Source organism: Moschus berezovskii, chromosome 5 (assembly GCF_049115385.1).
Source record: "Moschus berezovskii isolate FMDL1 chromosome 5, NW_MosBer_1.0, whole genome shotgun sequence".
Classification (NCBI taxonomy): Eukaryota; Metazoa; Chordata; class Mammalia; order Artiodactyla; family Moschidae; genus Moschus; species Moschus berezovskii.
Window position 1 is genome coordinate 113060312 of NC_142464.1, and position 21060 is coordinate 113081371.

General features: G+C 45.3%; 1 protein-coding gene and 1 pseudogene across 2 annotated transcripts in view; both read left to right on the forward strand.

The window, feature by feature from the left end:
* EVC2 (EvC ciliary complex subunit 2) overlaps nt 1–21060 on the forward strand; it is a 161606-nt gene that overhangs the window by 95124 nt on the left and 45422 nt on the right. For both annotated transcript variants that reach the window (XM_088836479.1, XM_088836480.1), the window contains exons 12-15: nt 741–916; nt 3609–3768; nt 12609–13063; nt 17575–17779. In XM_088836479.1, the coding sequence (XP_088692605.1) occupies nt 741–916; nt 3609–3768; nt 12609–13063; nt 17575–17779 (996 nt within the window). The remainder of the gene's footprint in view (nt 1–740; nt 917–3608; nt 3769–12608; nt 13064–17574; nt 17780–21060) is intronic.
* Nucleotides 11196–11295, forward strand: LOC129562259 (U6 spliceosomal RNA; annotated as a pseudogene).

The following is a 21060-nucleotide window of genomic DNA, read 5'->3' on the forward strand; positions in this document are numbered from 1 at the left end:
TCCAGTGCCAGGCCCAGAAAAAGCACCCAGTATGTTCTAGGCTATTATTACTCCTGTGTGCTTGCTTGGGTTTTTAGGCGTTTTGTAAATTCTAAGAACTTCTTGCTACTCTGTGACCAGACTCATCTCCTGTCCTCGCTGAATGTGGGGGTGCTGGGGTCAGAGCCAGTGGTGATTTATCCCAGAATTTCAACACCTGTTGTGATGCTGTGTTTGGGGAACTTCAGAGGTGTGACTGCATGTGGGTGAAGGAGACCTGAGTGAAATGTACATCCCATTCATAAGGCAGCAAAATTGTTTTGGTAAGACTTTACCATCTGGGTCTTGAATGCACTTTTCAAAGCCCTTTTTGTAAAAAAAAATTTCTGTTTTAAATTTACTTTTAATTGGACGATAGTTACTTTACAATGTTTTATTCGTTTCTGCTATATAGCAATATGAATCAGCTGTAAGTGTATATATATATATATTCCCCTCCCTCTTGAGCCTCCTTTCCACCCCTCTACGTTATCACAGAACACCAAGTTGAGTTCCCTGAGCTATACAGCAGTTTCCCTTTCCTATTAGTATGTACTTTTCTCTAAGCCTTTGTTCAGGGCTGGGATATTTAATGTATTCATCTCGGGGCTTCTATTCCTGTGTATTTTCTTCAGAAAGGAAATGTAATATTTTAAATGACTAGAAAGAATTTTCTCTAAATTTTAATTAGGCATGTTTTCTCGATTTTTTTTTTTTAACAGGAGAGTGTCGAAGAGTTAATGGACTTTTTCCAGGCTAGTAAGAGATATCATCTCAGTAAAAGATTCGGCCACAGAGAGTACCTGGTCCAGAACATCCAATCATCAGAGACCCGTGTGCAAGGCCTGCTGAGCACTGCATCTGCTCAGCTGACCCTCCTCATCCAGAAACATGAGAGGTAAGACTCCTGAACCACCCCAGATAACACAGATAAACAGCCTTCCCCCAATAGTCCTCATACCAGACCATCTGCTGCTGCTGCTAAGTCGCTTCACTCGTATCTGACCCTTTGTGACCCAGTGGACTGCAGCCTGCCAGGCTCTTCTGTTCATGGGAGTCTCCAGGCAAGAATACTGGAGTGGGTTGCCATGCCTTCCTCTAGGGGATCTTCCCGACGCAGGGATGAAACCCACATCTCTTACATCTCCTGCACTGGCAGGGGGGTTCCTAACCACTAACACCACCTGGGAAGCCCCAGTGACCATCTACTTCTGTTCATTCATCGAATGCCCTGGCTACTCGACTTATTTCTTAAGAATTCTCTAGAAGAATCCTTTGCATGATAGAATTTTTTAAATATAGTCAGTAGTTAAGATGACTTTATAATGAGCCAACGTGTTCCCATCATCAACTTCAGTAGGTACCAATTTGTGGCCAATCTTGATGTAGCTGTTCATCCTGACCCTGAGTCATTTTAAAGCAGTTCCCAGCATTTCATTGAGGCATCAGTGGTGGAGGCTTAGAGGAACTGTGTGGTAATGACAGCCTGCTTCTCCTTGAGCTATAGCACACTGCTGGCTCTTGCATTCACCTTTGTTTTTTGTGTTTTGGGTTTTTTTTAACTGAATTATAGTTGATGTACAGTGTTGTGTTAGTTTTAGGTGTAAAGCACACTGATTCAGTTACACATATAAATGAGTGTGTGTGTGTATATATATATATTCTTTTTCAGAATCTTTTTTATAAGTTATTATAAAATATTGAATATAGTTCCCTGTGTTATACAGTAGGTCCTTGTTGGTTATTTATTTTATATATGGTGGTATGTATATGTTTATTCTAACTTCCTAATTTATCCCTCCTCTCATCCCCACTTTGGTAATCATAATTTTGTTTTCTATATCTGTGAGCCTTTTTCTCTTTTAAATAAATCCATTTGCATCTTTTTAGATTCCACGTATAAACACTGTCATATGACATTTATCTTTCTCTATCTGGCTTACTTCACTTACTATGCTTCTCTAGCTACATCCTTGTTTCTGCAAATGGCATTGTCTGCATTATCTCCTTCTGTTTGTGGCTGAGTAATATTCCATTGTGTGTATGTATGTACCCACCACATCTTCTTTATCCATCCATCTGTCAGTGGACATTTAGGTTGCTTCCATGTCTTGACCTTTGGAATTAAGTGTATACACACAGATGCTTATCTTGGCTTCTGGGTATTTTTTCTCAGCAACATTGGGGTACCATGAGGCCAGGTAAATGGTGTTAATCACTGTAGCTTCCAGCCCCTTGACAGCATTTCTTCTCAGCTAGTCTTTGAGACTCATGATTGTCAACAATGAAATTTATTCTTTGTAGGTTATAAGCTCTAAAATGAATAGGGCCATGATGATAAGGTTGATTTTCTTAGGGCAACCATGGTTTTAGGATTGGTTCTACTATCTAGCTAATTGTATTGGGACTTTGCAGCTCTCTTGCCCTCTTTAATGAGGATTCTGTAAAGTGCAAATTATATGAACACTTCCCACCTAAAGATGCTAATGAATTTGTCACTGCAGTTGACTCAGCATTCCTGATTCATTTTCACTGTGGTGAAGGAAGCAGCTCTTTGCCTTGAGCAGAAGCACCAGACAGCTGGTTGTACTGCTGGAAGCAGTTTCCTGGGAAGTATATTACCTCTGATTTTTAAATCCTATTTTAGTAGGTTGGCACAGGCATATTTCTGAAATGTGTATCTACCGTTCATTCAGGAAGCTTCCATGGAGAATTTACTGTGTACCAAGCAGAGGCCTCGACTGGGGATGCAAACAGACTGGGAACAGTAGTGGTAATATTGACAGCATCTGGAAAAACAGATACAGAAATATATGTTTGAGGAATTGGCTCACATGACTTGGAGGCTGAGAAGTCCCAGGATCTCCATCTGTAAGCTGGAGGCACAGGAAAGCCAGTGGTGTAATTCAGCCAAAGGCCTGAGAACCATGGGAATCCCAGTCTGAGAGAAGGAGATGAGATGAGATGTCCCAGTTCAACAGCAAGGCAGGACAAAAGGGGGAATTTCTCATTCCTCCACTTTTTATTCTATTCAGGCCCTCAGTGGACTGGGTGATGCCCACCCACATTGGAGAGAGTCAATCTGCTTTATTGAGCCTACCCATTCAAATGCAAATCTCACAAGAAAACACCCTCACAGAGACACTCAAGCGTGATCTTTAATGTGGGCACCCTAGCCAATCTATCTGATACACAGAATTTACCCTCACACGGAGCTTTCCCTGATTTACCTCTTGGACTTTGCTTGTGCCATTCATGTCACCAGGAGGTCCTAGTCCATCATTTCCTCCTGGAAGATTCTATTTGTTCCACTGTGGTCCTCTTGAATGTTACGTTCTCCAAAAACTCTTCCCCAATTTCTGCCCTTACAGGTGATATATCTTGTGATGTTGAGCATCCTCTACATGCCTCTAAAAAAGATGATCTTTCCCTTCCTGCATTTTAGTGATGTCTTAGCTGCCCGTTCTGATGGTAGAGATTTCTCAGATTCAAACCAAACTAATATGGAGATAAACATTCATCTGCAGCACATTCAAGCTGCAGGTGAGTTTGGACAGTGCATTAACTAACTCTGCATCTTTTTCATCTAGAGCAGGCTACTTGGATGAAGATCAGATGCAAGTACTCTTGGAGCGGGCTCAAACAGAAGTCTTTTCTATAAAACAGAAGTTGGACAATGACTTGAAGCAGGAAAAGAAAAAACTCCACCAAAAACTAATAATTAAGAGAAGACGAGAGATGCTGCAAAAGGTATATAAGGAATTATGACATTTATTTCTTGCATAATCATTGTGAACACCTACCACATGCCGGGTTCTGTGCCAGGCACTGCCATCAGAAGGCTAGGATACAAAGGGTGACTGGACAGGGATCCTGATGCACCATCTGCAGTTGATTGGTAGTGACTCTTTGGAATGCTGTGATAAGGCTTCTGTGGGTCCCATCCAGCTCAGCAAAGCTGAGGGTTGTGGTAGATTAGCAATGTCTGCCAGGACAAGAGAATAGTAAGTGCTGGTTCCAGTGAATAATAACTGGTGGCTACTAAAACGTTTATGGAGTGTTTACTTAGCATTGTTGCTAAGTGTATTATGTATCTTATTTAATTGTTTTATTAACCCTGTGAGGTAGATACTACTATTTTCTTTTTTCTGATGAAAACATTAAACTTGAGATGGCTTAAGTGTTGTGATCCATTTGAGCTACTACAGAAAATACCGTAGACTAGGTGGCTTATAAAGAACAAAAATTGATTTGTCACAGTTCTGGAGGCTGGAAATCCAAGATCAGGGCTCCAGCAAGGTCAGGTTCTGATGGAGACCCTCTTCAGGTTGCCGATGGTAGACTCCTTGCTGGTGGAAGAAGTCAAAAGGGTGGAAGGCGGGAGGGAGCTCTGTGGGTGGGTGTGGGGCCTCTTTTGCAAGGACACTAATTTCTTTCAGGGGTCTCCATCCTCATGCCCTAAGCTCCTTTCCACAGCTTCCTCTCCTACATCCTCAGAACACGTGTTAGGTTTCAACATCTGCATGTTGGGGGAATACAAGCGTTCAGATTACAGCATCAAGTAATGAGGTCAAGGTCACATGTTTAGTAATTGGCAGTTGTGGGACTGAGACCAGGACTGTGTGACTTAGAGTCTCACCCTTGCCCTCGACGCTGCCCTACCCAGTTGTTTGCCCACCTGGAGAGGGGGCAAACACAGCAAGCACAGAAATGCACCCTGTACTGTCTTCATGCTCTGGTAGCACAGAAGTCACCGTCACCCGGGGAAGGCTGCACAGAGCAGGTGCAGCTGAACCTGAGTCCTGGGGACAGGGAGCATCTGATGTGTGCAAGACAGGAGGGACATTGCAGGTGGTGGGGACGCATCTTGTTCAAACGTGAAGCATTCAGGCAAGGGTGCCCTGCCCTGTGTGGAGCTCCAAGAACATGAGGATTGAGAGGGCAGGGGCTGGAGGAGGCATGCCCAGGAAGCAACACCTCTTCAACAAGGGCAGTGTGCTGGGCTGAGGGCTGACTTTCATCCAAGGACACGAGGGAACACGGAAGGGTTTTCAGGAGAAGTGATGCCAAAAACTCAGTCTCTGTGCACCAGTGCCGAATCAAATCTCAGAGACAGAGTTTTGGGTGAAATAGAAAAGCAAAGCTTCATTGCTTTGTCAGGAAAGGAAGACACAGAAGGCCCTTGCCCTGAAAAGCTGTGTGTCCCCACCTGCGAGGATTTGGTGAGGAGTTTTATAGCAATGCATTAAGGGCAGTACTGCTGATAAGGATCAGGGTGTGTGCAGGGCCTGCACTTCTTTAATCTGGCCTCAGGTGGTCTCTTGATGAGCAGGTTATCAAACTGTCACCTTCTCTGAAATGAAGAATGCAAACAAGCAGAAGATATTAAAAGAGGTGGCAAGAGTACACAGAAGAACTGTACAAAAAAGATCTTCACGACCAAGATAATCACAATGGTGTGATCACTCACCTAGAGCCAGACATCTTGGAATGTGAAGTCAAGTGGGCCTTAGAAAGCATCACTACGAACAAAGCTAGTGGAGTTGATGGAATTCCAGTGGAGCTATTTCAAATCCTGAAAGATGATGTTGTGAAAGTGCTACACTCAATATGCCAACACATTTGGAAAACTCAGCAGTGGCCACAGGACTGGAAAAGATCAGTCTTCATTCTAATCCCAAAGAAAGGCAATGCCAAAGAATGCTCAAACTACCACACAATTGCACTCATCTCACACGCTAGTAAAGTCATGCTCAAAATTCTCCAAGCCAGGCTTCAGCAATACGTGAACCATGAACTTCCAGATGTTCAAGCTGGTTTTAGAAAAGGCAGAGGAACCAGAGATCAAATTCCCCACATCTGCTGGATCATGGAAAAAGCAAGAGAGTTCCAGAAAAACATCTATTTCTGCTTCATTGACTATGCCAAAGCCTTTGACTGTGTGGATCACAAGAAACTGTGGAACATTCTGAAAGAGATGGGAATCCCAAACCATCTAACCTGCCTCTTGAGAAACCTGTATGCAGATGAGGAAGCAACAGTTAGAAATGGACATGGAACAACAGACTGGTTCCAAATAGGAAAAGGAGGACGTCAAGGTTGTATATTGTCACCCTGCTTATTTAACTTATATTCAGAGTACATCATGAGGAATGCTGGGCTGGAAGAAGCACAAGCTGGAATCAAGATTGCCGGGAGAAATATCAATAACCTCAGATATGCAGATGACACCACCCTTATGGCCGAAAGTGAAGAGGAACTAAAAAGCCTCTTGATGAAAGTGGAAGAGGAGAGTGAAAAAGTTGGCTTGAAGCTCAACATTCAGAAAACTAAGATCATGGCATCTGGTCCCATCACTTCATGGGAAATAGATGGGGAAACAGGGGAAATAGATGGGGAAACAGTGGAAACAGTGTCAGACTTTAATTTTTGGGCACCAGAATCACTGCAGATGGTGATTGCAGCCATGAAATTAAAAGACGCTTACTCCTTGGAAGGAAAGTTATGACCAACCTAGATAGCATATTAAAAGCCAGAGACATTACTTTGCCAATCAAGGTCTGTCTAGTCAAGGCTATGGTTTTTCCAGTGGTCATGTATGGATGTGAGAGTTGGACTGTGAAGAAAGCTGATCACCGAAGAATTGATGCTTTTGAACTGTGGTGTTGGAGAAGACTCTTGAGAGTTCCCTGGACTGCAAGGAGATCCAACCAGTCCATTCTAAAGGAGATCAGTCCTGGGTGTTCATTGGAAGGACTGATGCTAAAGCTGAAACTCCAATACTTTGGCCACCTCATGCGAAGAGTTGACTCACTGGAAAAGACTCTGATGCTGTGAGGGATTGGGGGCAGGAGGAGAACGGGATGACAGAGAATGAGATGGCTGGATGTCATCATTGACTTGATGGAAGTGAATTTGAGTGAACTCCAGGAGTTGGTAATGGACAGGAAGGCCTGGCGTGCTGTGATTCATGGGGTCGCAAAGAGTCGGACACGACTGAGCAACTGAACTGAACTGAACATCTTCCTTGATGCTCTTAAAGTGCTGCACTCCATATGCCAGCAAATCTGGAAAACTCAGCAGTGGTGACCAGACTGGAAAAGGTCACTTTCCGTTCCAATCCCAAAGAAGGGCAATGCCAAAGAATGTTCAAAATACTGCACAATTACACTAATCTCACACTCTAGAAAAGTAATTCTCAAAATTCTCCAAGCCATGCTTCAACAGTATGTGAACCGTGAACTTCCATATGTTCAAGCTGGATTTAGAAAAGCAAAATTGCCAACATCTGTTGGGTCATAGAAAAAGCAAGAGAGTTCCAGAAAAACATCTACTTCTGCTTTATTTACTACGCCAAAGACTTTAACTGTGTAGATCATAACAAACTGTGGAAAATTCTTCAAGAGATGGGAATACCAGACCACCTGACCTGCCTCCTGGGAAATCTGAATACAGGTTAAGAAGCAGCAGTTAGAACTGGACATGGAACAACAGACTGGTTCCAAATCGGGAAAGGAGTACTTCAAGGCTGTATATTGTCACCCTGCTTATTTAACTTATATCCAGAGTACATCACGTGAAATGCCAGGCTGGATGAAGCACATGCTGGATTCAAGATTGCTGGAAGAAATATCAATAATACCAGATATGCAGATGACACCACCCTTATGGCAGAAAGTGGAGAAGAACTAAAGAGCCTCTTGATGAAAGTGAAAGAAGAGAGAGAAAAAGTTGGCTTAAAACTCAACATTCAGAAAACTAAGATCATGGCATCCTGTTCCATCACTTCATGGCAAATATATGGGGAAACAATGGAAACAGTGACAGACTTTATTTTCTTCGGTTCCAAAATCACTGCAGATGGTGACTGCAGCCTTGAAATTAAAAGACACTTGCTCCTTAGAAGAAAAGCTATGACCAAACTAGACAGCATATTAAAAAGCAGAGACATTACTTTGCCGACAAAAGTCCATCTAGTCAAGGCTATGGTTTTTCCAGTAGTCATGTATGGATGTGAGAGTTGGACTATAAAGAAAGCTGAGTGGCAAAGAATTGATGCTTTTGAACTGTGGTATTGGAGAAGACTCTTGAGAGGCCCTTGGACTGCAAGGAGATTCAACCAGTCCATCCTAAAGGAAATCAGTCCTGAATATTCATTGGAAGAACTGATGTTGAAACTGAAACTCCAATACTTTGGCCACCTGATACGAAGAACTGACTCCTTGGAAAAGACCCCCATGCCCGGAAGGATTGAAGGCAGGAGGAGAAGGGGACGACAGAGGATGAGATGGTTGGATGGCATCACAGACTTGATGGACATGAGTTGAGTAAGCTCTGGGAGTTGGTGATGGACAGGGAAGCCTGGCGGGCTCCAGTCCATGGGGTCACAAAGAGTCTTATACAACTGAGCGACTGAACTGAGCATCTTCCATTAGTTGGGAGTTTCAGTTCTGCAGAAGAGCTCAAAGATATTGTTATATGTATCCCTTGAGGCAGAACCAGGACCCTGCCCCGTGGCTGCACTATTTTTTATTGACTGCTCTTCCTTTGTCTCCAGTCCCCTCCGTTCCCTGATTAGAAGCTGTTTGAAAGGTTTCGGTGCCCAGGAGCCCCACAGGGTCCTGCTTGGTTTCAGAAGGAAGATCAGATTTGGAATTTAGGAAGCTCAATTGAGCAGCCTGCCAGATAGAATTGAAGGAGCCCTAAGGTACAGACCTATGGGAGATTCTAGCACTTGACCAGATCAGAATTGATAAGAACATGTCGTGAGCATGGGTACAAGGACAAATTCTGGAGATATAAGATGTCAGGATGACATAGGTGGCTGTCAGGGTGACGTAGGTGGTACCGTTCAGGAAGGAGGGGGAAGCAGAATAACAAATTGATTGACAGAAACTCTACTTTTATTACCGAGTGTTGGGCCCAACAGGAAGCTGTGATTCTTATCTCAGCCATTGAATTCCACCCCAACTTCAACATTGCCTTGTCCATCTCCATTGGCTCAAGGATCAAAGCAATGGAGCTTATATCCATATTTCTCTGATCTGACCTGGTTCAAGGTTAGGATCTGCAAGGATGGATGAACTGCAGAGATTCCAGTGATTTTCCATGAACATAATTTCTTACAGTTGCTTTTGCTAAATCTTGTGAGTGCCACAGGGTTGGAATGCCACTCTACAAAGGCGAAGGTTTGTGTTGTATCCCCAGCACTGAGGAAACATTGCAGATTCTCAACCAGTATTTATAGAAGGAAGGAATTGACACTCTCAGGTCACCTGAAGCCACATGCAAGAGATAATGTTTGTGCAAAATAGAACCCAGACTGTTATCTGGGTACATTATTATAGGCTTTGCTTTTTATTTCTTCCTTATAATGAGAAGCTTTGTGTGCAACCCCACGGACTATACAGTCCATGGAATTCTCCAGGCCAGAATACTGAAGTGGGCAGCCTTTCCCTTCTCCAAGGGATTTTCCCAACCCAGGGACTGAACCCAGGTCTCCCACATTGCAGGGGGAATCTTTACCAGCTAAACCACAGGGAAGCCCCATGGGTCCACTATTATAAATAACACTGTGATTGACATCTCTGTGAATGTCAACTTTTTTCCCATCACAGGGCCTTTTATACCTTCTGTTATTTCTTCCAGAAATATCCTTTCCCCCATCTTCACTCTACTGAGGTATAACCTAACCCCTCAGGTCTCTCTTGGGGCTCCTTTATTTGTTAACATTTTTTAAACTCATAGTAGCATAATTATAGCAAATATAATTACATTTGATGGTGGTTAGTTTTTTTTTCTTTTCCATTATAGTTTATCCCAGGATATTGTATATAGTTCCCCATGCTGTACAGAAGGATCTTGTTGTTTATCTATATAGATCTCCTTCTTTAAAAGGCCTTCTGTGAACTCCTCATTTAAATTGTCTCTCATGGATCTCAGGGTTTTTTCTCTTAGAATATCTTGATTTTCAGTTCCTATGTGCCTGGAATGTGGTAATAATAATAGTAGACATTCATTGATGCCAACTCGGCACTAGGCCCTTCTCTAAGAGCTACTTACACATTTTATTTGCAGCAAAACAAGGACTGCAGCCCAAGAGGCAGCATCTCTGATAGCTCTGAGAGGCTGCTCCAAAGCAGCAGTGGGGGAAGGTCAATATATAAGATTTCAGTGAAGGGGGAGTTCCGTACCATGAAGCACTCATTTTACAAAAGGTTTTTTGTTAGTCATGAGGATCTGATGTCACCATGAAGGGATTTAGTGCTTCTCTGGATACAAGGAGATGCAAGGATTGAGATCATAAAATCTGTTTCTAAAAACCTCCAACTATCTAAAGTCCTGTCCCACCAGATTCCCTGAAGCACAGAGTGTCTCACTCCACTCTGAACTCCCTCAGGTGTTGTTGAAGGTCACCAGCTATAGCAGCATGGGTTTCAGTCTCTGTAGAGGCAGGTGGGAAATGCCTTTGTTGTTTAGTTGGCAGTGTTCTTTGTAAGTGCCAATTTGTAGTTGACGCACGTCTTAAGCATCTCATTGACTCCTCACAGCTACTCTATGAAGTAGATCCTATTATTATCCTCTTTTTATAGTTTAGGTACTGGACACACAGAGAGGGCTAGACATTCGTTTGTAACTCAGCTTGTGAGTGGAAGAGCCAGGATTGAAACCCAGGTGGTCTGCCTCTTGAGCTTTACCTACTCAATAAATACATGTTCAACAAAAGTCAAACAAATGAAGTTTTCACTACATTTTCAGTTGTTTTCTTAAGAGTAATTTTCTTTTTGTTGTGGGGGGGGACACTTATCAGCTTTATTAACTTACTTAAAAGCCATGAAACCTCAAACAAAAGAGGCAATGCTTAAAGTTCAGCTGGATGAAGCAAATTAAGCCTTTTCCTTTGCCTGGATCCTCTCCATAAATCTTGCCTTTGAATTATTAAATTTTCCACCCCTTGCCTTTGGAATATTGTGATTAATATAGACAGAGGCAGATTTCGTCTAGTCCAAGAGGTGAGAGCAAGAAAGAAAAATTACTGTGTTTGAGTGAAGAAGGTGGGAAAAAGATGCCCTGGATCCTTCTTTGAAATGCATAAAAGATGATCACATTTTACTAAAGTTCAATCAAGTTACATGCTCTTCTCCTTTGGGGAGGATGTGTTAAGAAGACAGAGCCTTGTACTTGCTTTGGCAGCACATACACTAAAATTGGAATGAAACAGAGAAGATTAGCATGGTCCCTGCATAAGGGCGACATGCAGATTCATTCCATATTTTTTTATAGCTGATTCACATTGTCGTGCAGCAGAAACTAACACAGCACTGTAAAGCAATTATACTCCAATTAAAAAAAATTAGCCATTAATACTGAACACCACATACAATGAGAATTACTGGTGTATTTAATCTACCACATTTCTAAAGCATACAGTCACTCCTATTAATATAAGTTTAAGCCAGCTATACCAGTTTTGGGCTTCCCAGGTGGTGCAGTGGTAAAGAACCCATCTGCCAGTGCAGGAGACGAAAGAGACCTGGGTTTGACCCCTGGTTCGGGAAGATCCCCTGGAGGAAGAAATGGCAACCCCCTCCAGTATACTTGCCTGCAGAATCTTGTGGACAGAGGAGCCTGGTGGGCTACGGTCTATAGGGTCACAAAGAGGTGGGCACGACTGAAGCGACTTCACGCACATGTACACACACACTGCCTTTACCAAAGTTAATGTACTCATAAGGAAATCTTGAGAACTTCAGTGAAGTCACCTCTCCACAGCTCCTGGTGCTAATCCCAGAGGTCAAAGAATTGTTTCGATTGAGAAAAACACAAACATAACCAAAGAAAAAATGACTGAGGCAAGGGGAAAAAAAAGAATCTTAATAGAAACGTCCTCTCTTGTTGTTTAAGGCTTGACTGTGGGGAGAAATCAATAGTCCTTCCAACCCTGAACACACTCTTGAAGTATTTCTCTCCTGTTGGCCTATTTGCAGAAAAATTTAGTTGGTTTTCCTTTTACTTCTTCTAGTATTTACAATAACTTTTTAATGTTTAATTGAGGATAATTGCTTTACAAAGTTGTGTTGGTTTTTGCTGTACAACAAAGCGATTCAGCCATAAGTGTGTGTGTGTGTGTATATATATACATACCATATATATATATATGTATTTATATATATATATATGCCTCCTTCCCCATGCCCCATCCTACGTCTCTAGGTCATCCTCGAGGGCCAGGCTGGGCTTCCTGTGCTATGCAGCAGGTCCCCACTAGCTATCTGTTTTACACATGGTGGTGTGTATATGTCAGGGCTACGCTCTCAAGTAAGTTGGTTTTAGAAGAGCAAAGCATTCATTCACAGTAACCATTCGGTATTTCCTTTCCCCTCTGCTGCTGTCATACTTTGGCTCTCTCCATCGGTCTTTAAGAACATCAGTTCCTTTCTTTCAAGAATAATTTGCCAAATGTGCGATAGTTGGGGAAAGGGCTGTTGATGTTCTGCGCCTCCTGCAACTATTCCCCAAAGTGTTTTCTTGAGGGCTGTACCAGCCAAGCTCTGCCCCCTGCTAATTGTCCGCTCTGGAATTACTGGCAGCACAAGGAACAGCGGAGGGAGCAGTTGTCCATCGCGGAAGCCTCCGGGGCTGCTGAGGATGCCAGCCAGTACCTGGGCCAGTGGCGGGGCCTGATGGCCGAGCACAGTGCCGCCCTGGAGGAACTGCAGGAGCGCCTGGACCAGGCTGCCCTGGACGAGCTCAGGGCCCTGACCCTCTCCCTGTCTAAGAAAGCCACGGAGGAGCTGCGGCGCCTGCAGAACTCAGGGATGACCCAGGAGCTGCTCAAGCGTGGGGTGCCTTGGCTCTTCCTGCAGCAGATCCTGGAGGAGCATGGCAGGGACATGGCGGCCCGAGCCGAGCGGCTGGAGGGCGAGGAGAGGGACCGTGGCCAGGAGGGTGTTCAGAGCGTGAGGCAGAGACTGAAGGACGATGCACTGGAGGCCTCCACGGAGGAGCAGGCGGAGCTGAGACACTGGGAGCACTTGATCTTCACGTGAGTCTCAATCCCTGTGTGTTGCCCTCTCCTCCTCTGTTCCTGTTGGTGGGGGAGGGATTCCACCTGCTGGTTATGGGCATAGCCAGACACGTGACACCTGATCCTGAGACTGAGATTTGATGTGGCCCAAAGAGGGGCTTTGGCCACCTGATGCAAAGAACTGACTCATTTGCAAAGACCCTGATGCTGGGAAAGATTGAAGGCAGGAGGAGAAGGGGACGACAGAGGATGAGATGGTTGGATGGCATCACCAACTCAATGGACATGAATTTGAGTGAACTCCAGGAGTTGGTGATGGACAAGGAGGCCTGGCGTGCTGCAGTCCATGGGGTCGCAAAGAGTGGGACATGACCGAGTGACTGAACTGAGCTAAAATAAAGGGGGGCTTCGGTTGTGTGATAGATGCCAGCAAAGCTTTGGCAGCTGTTTAGGGCTGGTACATCAGATTGGAAACTGGAGGAGCCTCAAACACCACCCGCATTGGGCAACAGAAAGGAGTGAAATGTGGGCAGTGTAGATCAAAAATCTGGGTTTAAATCCCAGCACCACCACCAGCTGAGTGTAGACAAGTTACTTAACCTCTCTGAGCCTCATCTTTCTTGTCTGTGGAATGGGATGACAATGCTCAGTCACTGATGGTGTTTTCAGTAGCACGTGATACTATTGTTGTTAGAAAGTGAAGAAAGCATTTGTAAGGAGTCAGGAGGTAAATTTTCCAGTTCTGATTCCATGACTCAGTGATACTATCAAGGATTCAGCCCTCAACATCTTTCTGCTCTGCTATACTCAATGTGCTGCCTTGGTCCTTGGGCACATCCCTTCATGGTTTCATGACAGCTGCTGCAGCTCCAGGTGTCACACACATCATCTCTTTCTAGCATCTATGACATTGATCTTCCCTATCCTATTGGGCAGGACTACATCATAAGTCCATGCCAAATTGTTCACCTGCTAGGAGGCCGAAAAGGCCATGATTGTCTTAGACCAGAGGGCAGCAGACTTTTTCTTTAGGCTTCAAGGGCCACATGGTTTCTGTAGCAGCTATTCAACTCTGGTTGCAGCATGAAAGCAGCTACAGACAATCCATAAATGAACATGACTGTGTTCCAATAGAACTTTATTGACAAAAACAAACAGTGGGCCAGATTTGGTCCATAAGCCACAGAATGCCAATTCCTGCCTTAGACCACTCAGGATTCCCTCCCTGGGGCTAGTAGGGGTGTTTATATCTCCAACATTGTTGGAAGGTAACCCCTGTAAACAAAAGCTGAGCTGACAAGGGACAAGAAGGTGACTCTAGATTAGACCATTAGATCTCCATCTAGCAAAATGCCAACTCCCAGTATTGACGAGGGGTTACGTGAGTATGTCAGTCTTTTAACACAACCTTTGATCAGAAATAAGTGGATGGTAAGAGGTACCTGCTATCATCACTGCCACCATTCCTGCGCAGGAAGACCTCAGATTATCAGGAGGAGAACAGACACATAGGTAGATGATTGTGATGAGCAAAGCAGGAGCAATTCACCAGGTGATCGTATGCAGGACCAGGATCTTTACCAGGCTAGGAAGGAGGCACATTTCAGGTGCTAGCCTCTGAGCTGGTACTGGGAGCCAGAGAGGAGGGGACACTACCCACTGGTGCTGTGCTCACAGGAGGCAGGACTGGGTGGTGAGCAGCTTGGTGGGTCCTTGTCTGGGTGTGAAATGGGGAGACCAGCCTCACTGCACAAAGAAACAAGATTGAAACCCCCACCAACAGCAGCACAGTGGAGAGAAACAATAACTCCCGCCTACGTAGTCTGTTTATCTAGAGTCATGGAGACTGTTTACATATCAGGGCATAGTTGTGGGCATTTGGCTATAACTTAGTGCTACTTCCTTAAACCAGTGGACCCACCAATCGATATTCCATCAAGTTGCTTTCTCTTTGAACAAAGCAACCCAGAAAACCCTATTCAAGTGAATAAACAAAACCAAAGCCCTCTGACCGTTCTTTCCTCAGTGTGCCCTCTCCACAGGTTAACTTGGATCATAGCCACCATTTCAATTCTGAAGCTACAGCTCTTTTGATTAGAAATGGTTATATTGACATAGGACATCCCAGGTGGCTCAGTGGTAAAGAATCCACTTGGCAATGCAGGAGACACAGGATACATGGGTTCAATCCCTGGATCAGGAAGATCCCCTGGAGGAGGAAATGACAACCCACTCCAGTATTCTTGCCTGGAGAATTCCATGGACAGAGAAGCCTGGTGGGCTAGAGTCAATGGGGGTCGCAGAGTCGGACACAACTTAGCAACTGAGCATATGCACATTATTGACATAGGATCATGGAGGGGGCTTGGGGGTCGGACGGGAGGGTAGGGGAAGGAGTCCCTCCCAGTATATCTGCTCAGCCTGTCTGTCCACCTCTTCTCTTGAACCCCTTGCTGCTTTCTTGACATCTGTGGTCTTCTCCACCTGCATCAAAGCCTGGGCTCTCCTTGAACCCTTTCAGGGACACCAGATAGCAATGCCCATCCTTCCTTGGTGGCAGTAACATCCATGGAGCAGAGTCCTCCCAGACTCTGTGATGCAATGCCTCCTCCTTAAGTGCTGTTCCCTGGGGACTGACCCTGCGACCAGCGAGGAGAAGTCCTAGGTGTTGTGGAGAGGGAGGTTATCTTGGTGTGGATGAAGTGACCTCTCCCTTCTTTCTCATCTCTCTTTTTTTATGGTTCTGTCCTTGTTTAGCTCACAGTCTTTGTTAGTTTTTGTTGACCTCAACAAACAAGATGCTGTCTTCTTCAAGCCCATACAAATCAGACCCTTAAATTCCACTTCTTATTTGCACAAGCTGTTCTCAGCAGTAATTATTCAGCTCAATCTGCATTTGACCAAAGTCTCTTTGCTCCATCCAACCTGCTTTGGGCTGGCTCTTTAAAGTCTGTGGATTGGACTTGACATTCCCATTACCGGATGGTCACCTTCTTCACCTTCATTTACTTCCATTTTGCTGGGAATATTACTAAAGCCGCCGCTGATTGAGTTGTTCAACAGGAAAAGAGAAATCTTACTTTTCTATCAGAAAACCTCTATGATTTTCCCTAGGGTTAAAGAGGGTCAACTAACAGTATACGCAATGTGAGTCTGTTTATATACTTTGCTTATTTAAGACTCTAAAAGGTTGCAGCCTTTATTTCTGAAGCATTAAGTAGAAATGACTTTGCACAATAGTTTGGAAACATGTTTTTATAAGTTTCCTGATTCCAAGCGGGATGGAGTTGCTGTAAACCTGCTCTGAGGAAGTGAGAATTTATCAAGATGCATATCTTACCAGGGAAAGCGTGTCTTTAAGACCTTGTTTCTAAACTCCTGCCTGCATGTTAAACTCCTTCAGGGCAAAGACAGTCTCCCGTGTTTCTATATTATCTTGGTGCCTATCTAGTTGAGGATCAAGACCAGACCACCCAGCACATGTGTGCATGTTCAGTTGTGTCCAACACGTTGTATCCTCATAGACTGTAGCCCACCAGGCTCCTCTGCCCATGGAATTCTTCAGGTAAGAATAACTGGAGTGGGCTGCCATTTCTTTCTCCAGGGAATCTTCCCAACCCAGAGATCAAACACTCATCTCTTACATCTCCTGCACTGGCAGGCACACTCTTTACTGCTAGGCGCCCCCTGGGAAGTCCCTAGACCACCCAGGGAAGAATAAAGTCTCAGATTCATTTCAGAGTTACTTTCACCTTAGAGGCCACATAAACAGCAAATATGTGGGGCAAGGATTTCCATGAAGGAAGGTACAAAGGAGCAGCTGTGGTTTCCTTATGTGCTTCAGAAAAATTGGTGGGTCCCATGGAACCCTGTGGGCTTGAGGCCTTCAGAGTGCTTCCGGCTGGGGGCCCACATCAGCTCTGATAGTCTTATTCTGTTCCCAGGAGAGAACTTTCTAGCTGAGCCAAAATTGCACACCCTTCCATGGAGATCTGGGCCTGATAGACCTGGCCCTGGCCTCGCACAGGAACATCCTGCAGATATTTCCAAATTTTAATGCATCCACAAAGTGTATTTTCTGCAGCCAGTGCTGATCCGACATTGTCAGAATAATCAAACAGATGATATGATTCCATGTCCAACAGAATGTGGTGGCTCAGTGGTAAAGAATCCATCTGCCAATGCAGGAAACATGGGGAAGATCCCCTGAAGAAATAAATGACAACTCACTCCAGTATTCTTGATTGGAGAATCCCTTGGACAGAGGAGCCTGGAGGGCTGCAGTCCATGGGGGTCACAGAGAGATACAGCTGAGTGACTGAGCACACACACACACACAAACATGACACACATTAGGTGCCGAAGAAACCCTTGTGGAATGAATGCCTGATCCAAGAGGTGCCGGGTGTTTCTGGACATGGGTTTGACTAATGGAATTTGAGCTTCGAATTTCCACTTTCCCATCCCCAACACAATCCCCCCTGTCTTCTTTTTTTTGCAAGAATAGACCACTCTTCTTGCTTTTCCAGGAAGCTCTGCTCCTCTGCCTTCTCCCTGTCTGAGGAGGAGCTGCTTGGGATGAGGCAGGAAGTTCACGGCTGCTTCGCTCAGATGGACAGGAGCTTGGCCCTACCCAAAATCCGGGCCCGAGTCCTGCTGCAACGATTCCAGATGGCTTGGCGAGAAGCAGAGTTCCTGAAACTGGACCAGGCCATGGCCGCCCCTGAGCTGCAGGTAGGATGGGCGTTTCGGGGCCTCATGCTTACAGAGGCAGGGCCTCCTTCCAGCTGCTGAGGCTGTAGAATCTGGCTCCACTGCCACCCTCAGCCCTTGCCATGTTAGTATCGGGCACTCCCGGAACCACCTGAAGTTCTGTAGTGGACATCCTGGTACCTGGCTTTGCACTGTCCACCAGTGGTTATGAGTCTCCACCACTCCTGGTTCACAGATACACCCCTCTCCTGCGCGTTGATTGCCCTTGGGGGTGGGAGCCACCCAGCCTGAGAGGTGGCTCTCCCTCCTGCCCCCTCCCTTAGCCACAGCCAGTGGCCCACGCAGGAGGCTTGTGTAAGTGGCACGAGGAAGATGCTCACTTCAGCTTAGGTGGATAAGGGCATCTCTGATCCCAGGCCTTGGAGGGTGATTGACAGATGCCTGTATGGGCTAAGTCATTTCAGGCATGTCTGACTCTTCGTGACCCTATGGACTGGAGCCTGCCAGGCTCTTCTGTCTGTCCGTGGGATTCTCTAGGCAAGAATACTAGAGTGGGTTGCCATGGCCTCTTCCAGGGAGTCTCCCCGACCCAGGGATCGAACCTGAGTCTTCTGCGTTGGTAGGTGTGTTCTTTACCACTTGTGTCACCTGGGAAGCCCCAACACACCTATAGCGAGCCCCTGTTACATGCCACGGAAAGGCACCTCTTGGGTGCTGGGTTTACTCCGGAGCCCCCCATGGGCCAGTCAAGGCCAGAACCCCCCACCTTACCTAGCCCTTTGCCCCTCCTTTCCTGGTTCCCATACCTCCTGTGGCTTGCCCTGAACTCCTCTCTCAGGAAACAGCATTCACCCCAGTCCCTGCTGTCTCTGCCTCTGGGGAACCTGACCTCCACAAGGCCTTTGAACTTGCTGTTTCCTATGCCAGGAACATCACAGGGCCAACTCTTTGCTGTTTCTTCACATCTCAGTTCAGATGTCATCTGCACAGAGGTCCTCCCTGAGCACTATCCAAACTCATCACCTCCCCAAGCATCCTTCAGAATGCTGTGTTCTTGCTTCTTCGTAGAATTGATTGCGATCTGAAATGTCCTGGTTCCTCAGTGTACTCATGGTGTGTGCACCGCCCCCCAACAAGCTCTCTGTATGCAGTTGCCATTCACCATTCCATCCCAGCATCTAGAATGTGTCTGGCGCATAGTAGTGTGCAATAAGTTTTATTGACTGAACCAACCAACCACCTGATGTGGGCAGAATGTGGGGGACTTCCCTTGAGGTGATAGCACATTGAGGTTGAAAGCATTTCACATCACTTACACTTCTGTTAACTCAGCTGTGGTTAACAGCAGGGCCGGGAGTAGATGTTCTGTCCCCATGTTACAAGTATAGAACAGTCTTTGGGACTCTGTGGGAGAGGGCGAGGGTGGGATGATTTGGGAGAATGGCATTGAAACATGTGTATTATCATATGTGAAACGAATCACCAGTCCAGGTTCGACTCATGATACAGGATGCTCGGGGCTGGTGCACGGGGATGACCTGGAGGGAGGATATGGGGAGGAGGGAGGTGGGAGGGGGGTTCAAGAAAGGGAACACATTTACACCCGGGGCAGATTCATGTCAATGTATGGCAAAACCAATACAATATTGTAAAGTAATTAGCCTCCAATTAAAATTTAAAATAAATAAATGAATAAACAAACAAAAAATAAAATAGAAAACTAACCGAGAGGAAAAGTGAATTGACCTAGGTAGGATGGAGTAGAAGGACTGACTGGTCTTGGAGCTGGTGCTTTCTGACTTTAAACCCAGTGCTTCTCCTTGAGGAGAAAAAAAAAAAAAATTCAGCCACATCCTTTCTGAATAAAATAAGGGAACAGAACCAACTGGGAAGATTTTACATCGTTTCACATTAAAAAAAAAAAACCAAAACGCTTCCCAGGTGGTGCTAGTGGTGAAGAATCTGCTTGCTGATGCAGCAGACATAAACAACTCCAGTTCAGTCCCTGGGTCAGGAATATCCCCTGGAGAAAGAAATGGCAGCCCACTCCAGTATTCTTGCCTGGAAAATTCCACAGACAGAGGAGCCTGGTGGGCTACAGTCCACGGGGTCGCAAAGAGTTGGACATGATGACTTAGTATGCACATTAAAAGAGAAAAAAATGGGTTGAGAATTCCCTGGCAGTCCAGTGGTTAGAACTCCATGCTTCCACTGCAGGGGGCCTGGGTTCCATTCCTGGTGGGGGAACTAAGATCCCAGAGGCTCTGCAGCACAGCCTAAATAAATAAATACATGAAAATAGTTTTTCAAAAACATTATGATTTTTTTTTTGAAGTGTGTTTTTTTTTTCTATTTCTCTTATTAGAATGTTGTAAAATGTATAAAATGGTGATACTTACAGAGTTATGGACAGGTTATACCCAAAAATGTGTAAAAGGTTTTGGAAGAGTGAGTTAAAAAAAAAAAATGTTTCCACATAACTGAGCTGAAGTGTGTTTCCCCTGCTTTTGAGCTGGACCAAGGATGAAGGGCTGATCCCAGCAGGAATTAAGTGTGTGACTGTAAGCTGTTCAAAGTGCCAGATTTTGAAATTGAATTGGCCTTGTGTCCCAGAGGGGCAGAGCATCTGCCCTGGGCATAAGGTTGCTCCCTGGAAACCCTGCAGAGATGCAGGGGCGGAGGTGAGGGATGGAGCCTGTGGTTGACTGAGCCTGGCTGTCACAGTGAGCCTTCTCATGGTGCTGAGAAGAGCATCACGGCGGGCAGACCTGGGAGGGCACCCTCAGGAGCCACTCTATTGCCAGGCCCTCCTCCCCTGCCAGCCTGGGGGTGTGGGCAAGTCATCCTGCAGGCAAGCGAGCTGGGAGCTTGCACCTAAAAGTTTCTTTTATTCTTATTTTATCTTATTTATTTTAGCCTTATTTTTCTTATCCATCATTTTTTCATCTATAAAATGAGTATAATGAAGATTACTGTGGGAATTCTAGAGTTGCAAAGTTGTATCTGACTCTTTGTGATCCCATGCACTACAACACACCAGGCTTCCCTATCCTTCACCATCCCCTGGAGTTTGTTCAAATTCATGTCCATCAAGTCGGTGATGCCATCCAGCCATCTCATCCTCTGTCGTCCCCTTCTCCTCCTGCCCTCAATCTTTCCCAGCATCAGGGTCTTTTCCAATGAGTCAGCTCTTCGCATCAGATCGCCAAAGTATTGGAGTTTCAGCTTCAACATCAGTCCTTCCAATGAACACCCAGGACTGATCTCCTTTAGGATGGACTGGTTGGATCTCCTTGCAGTCC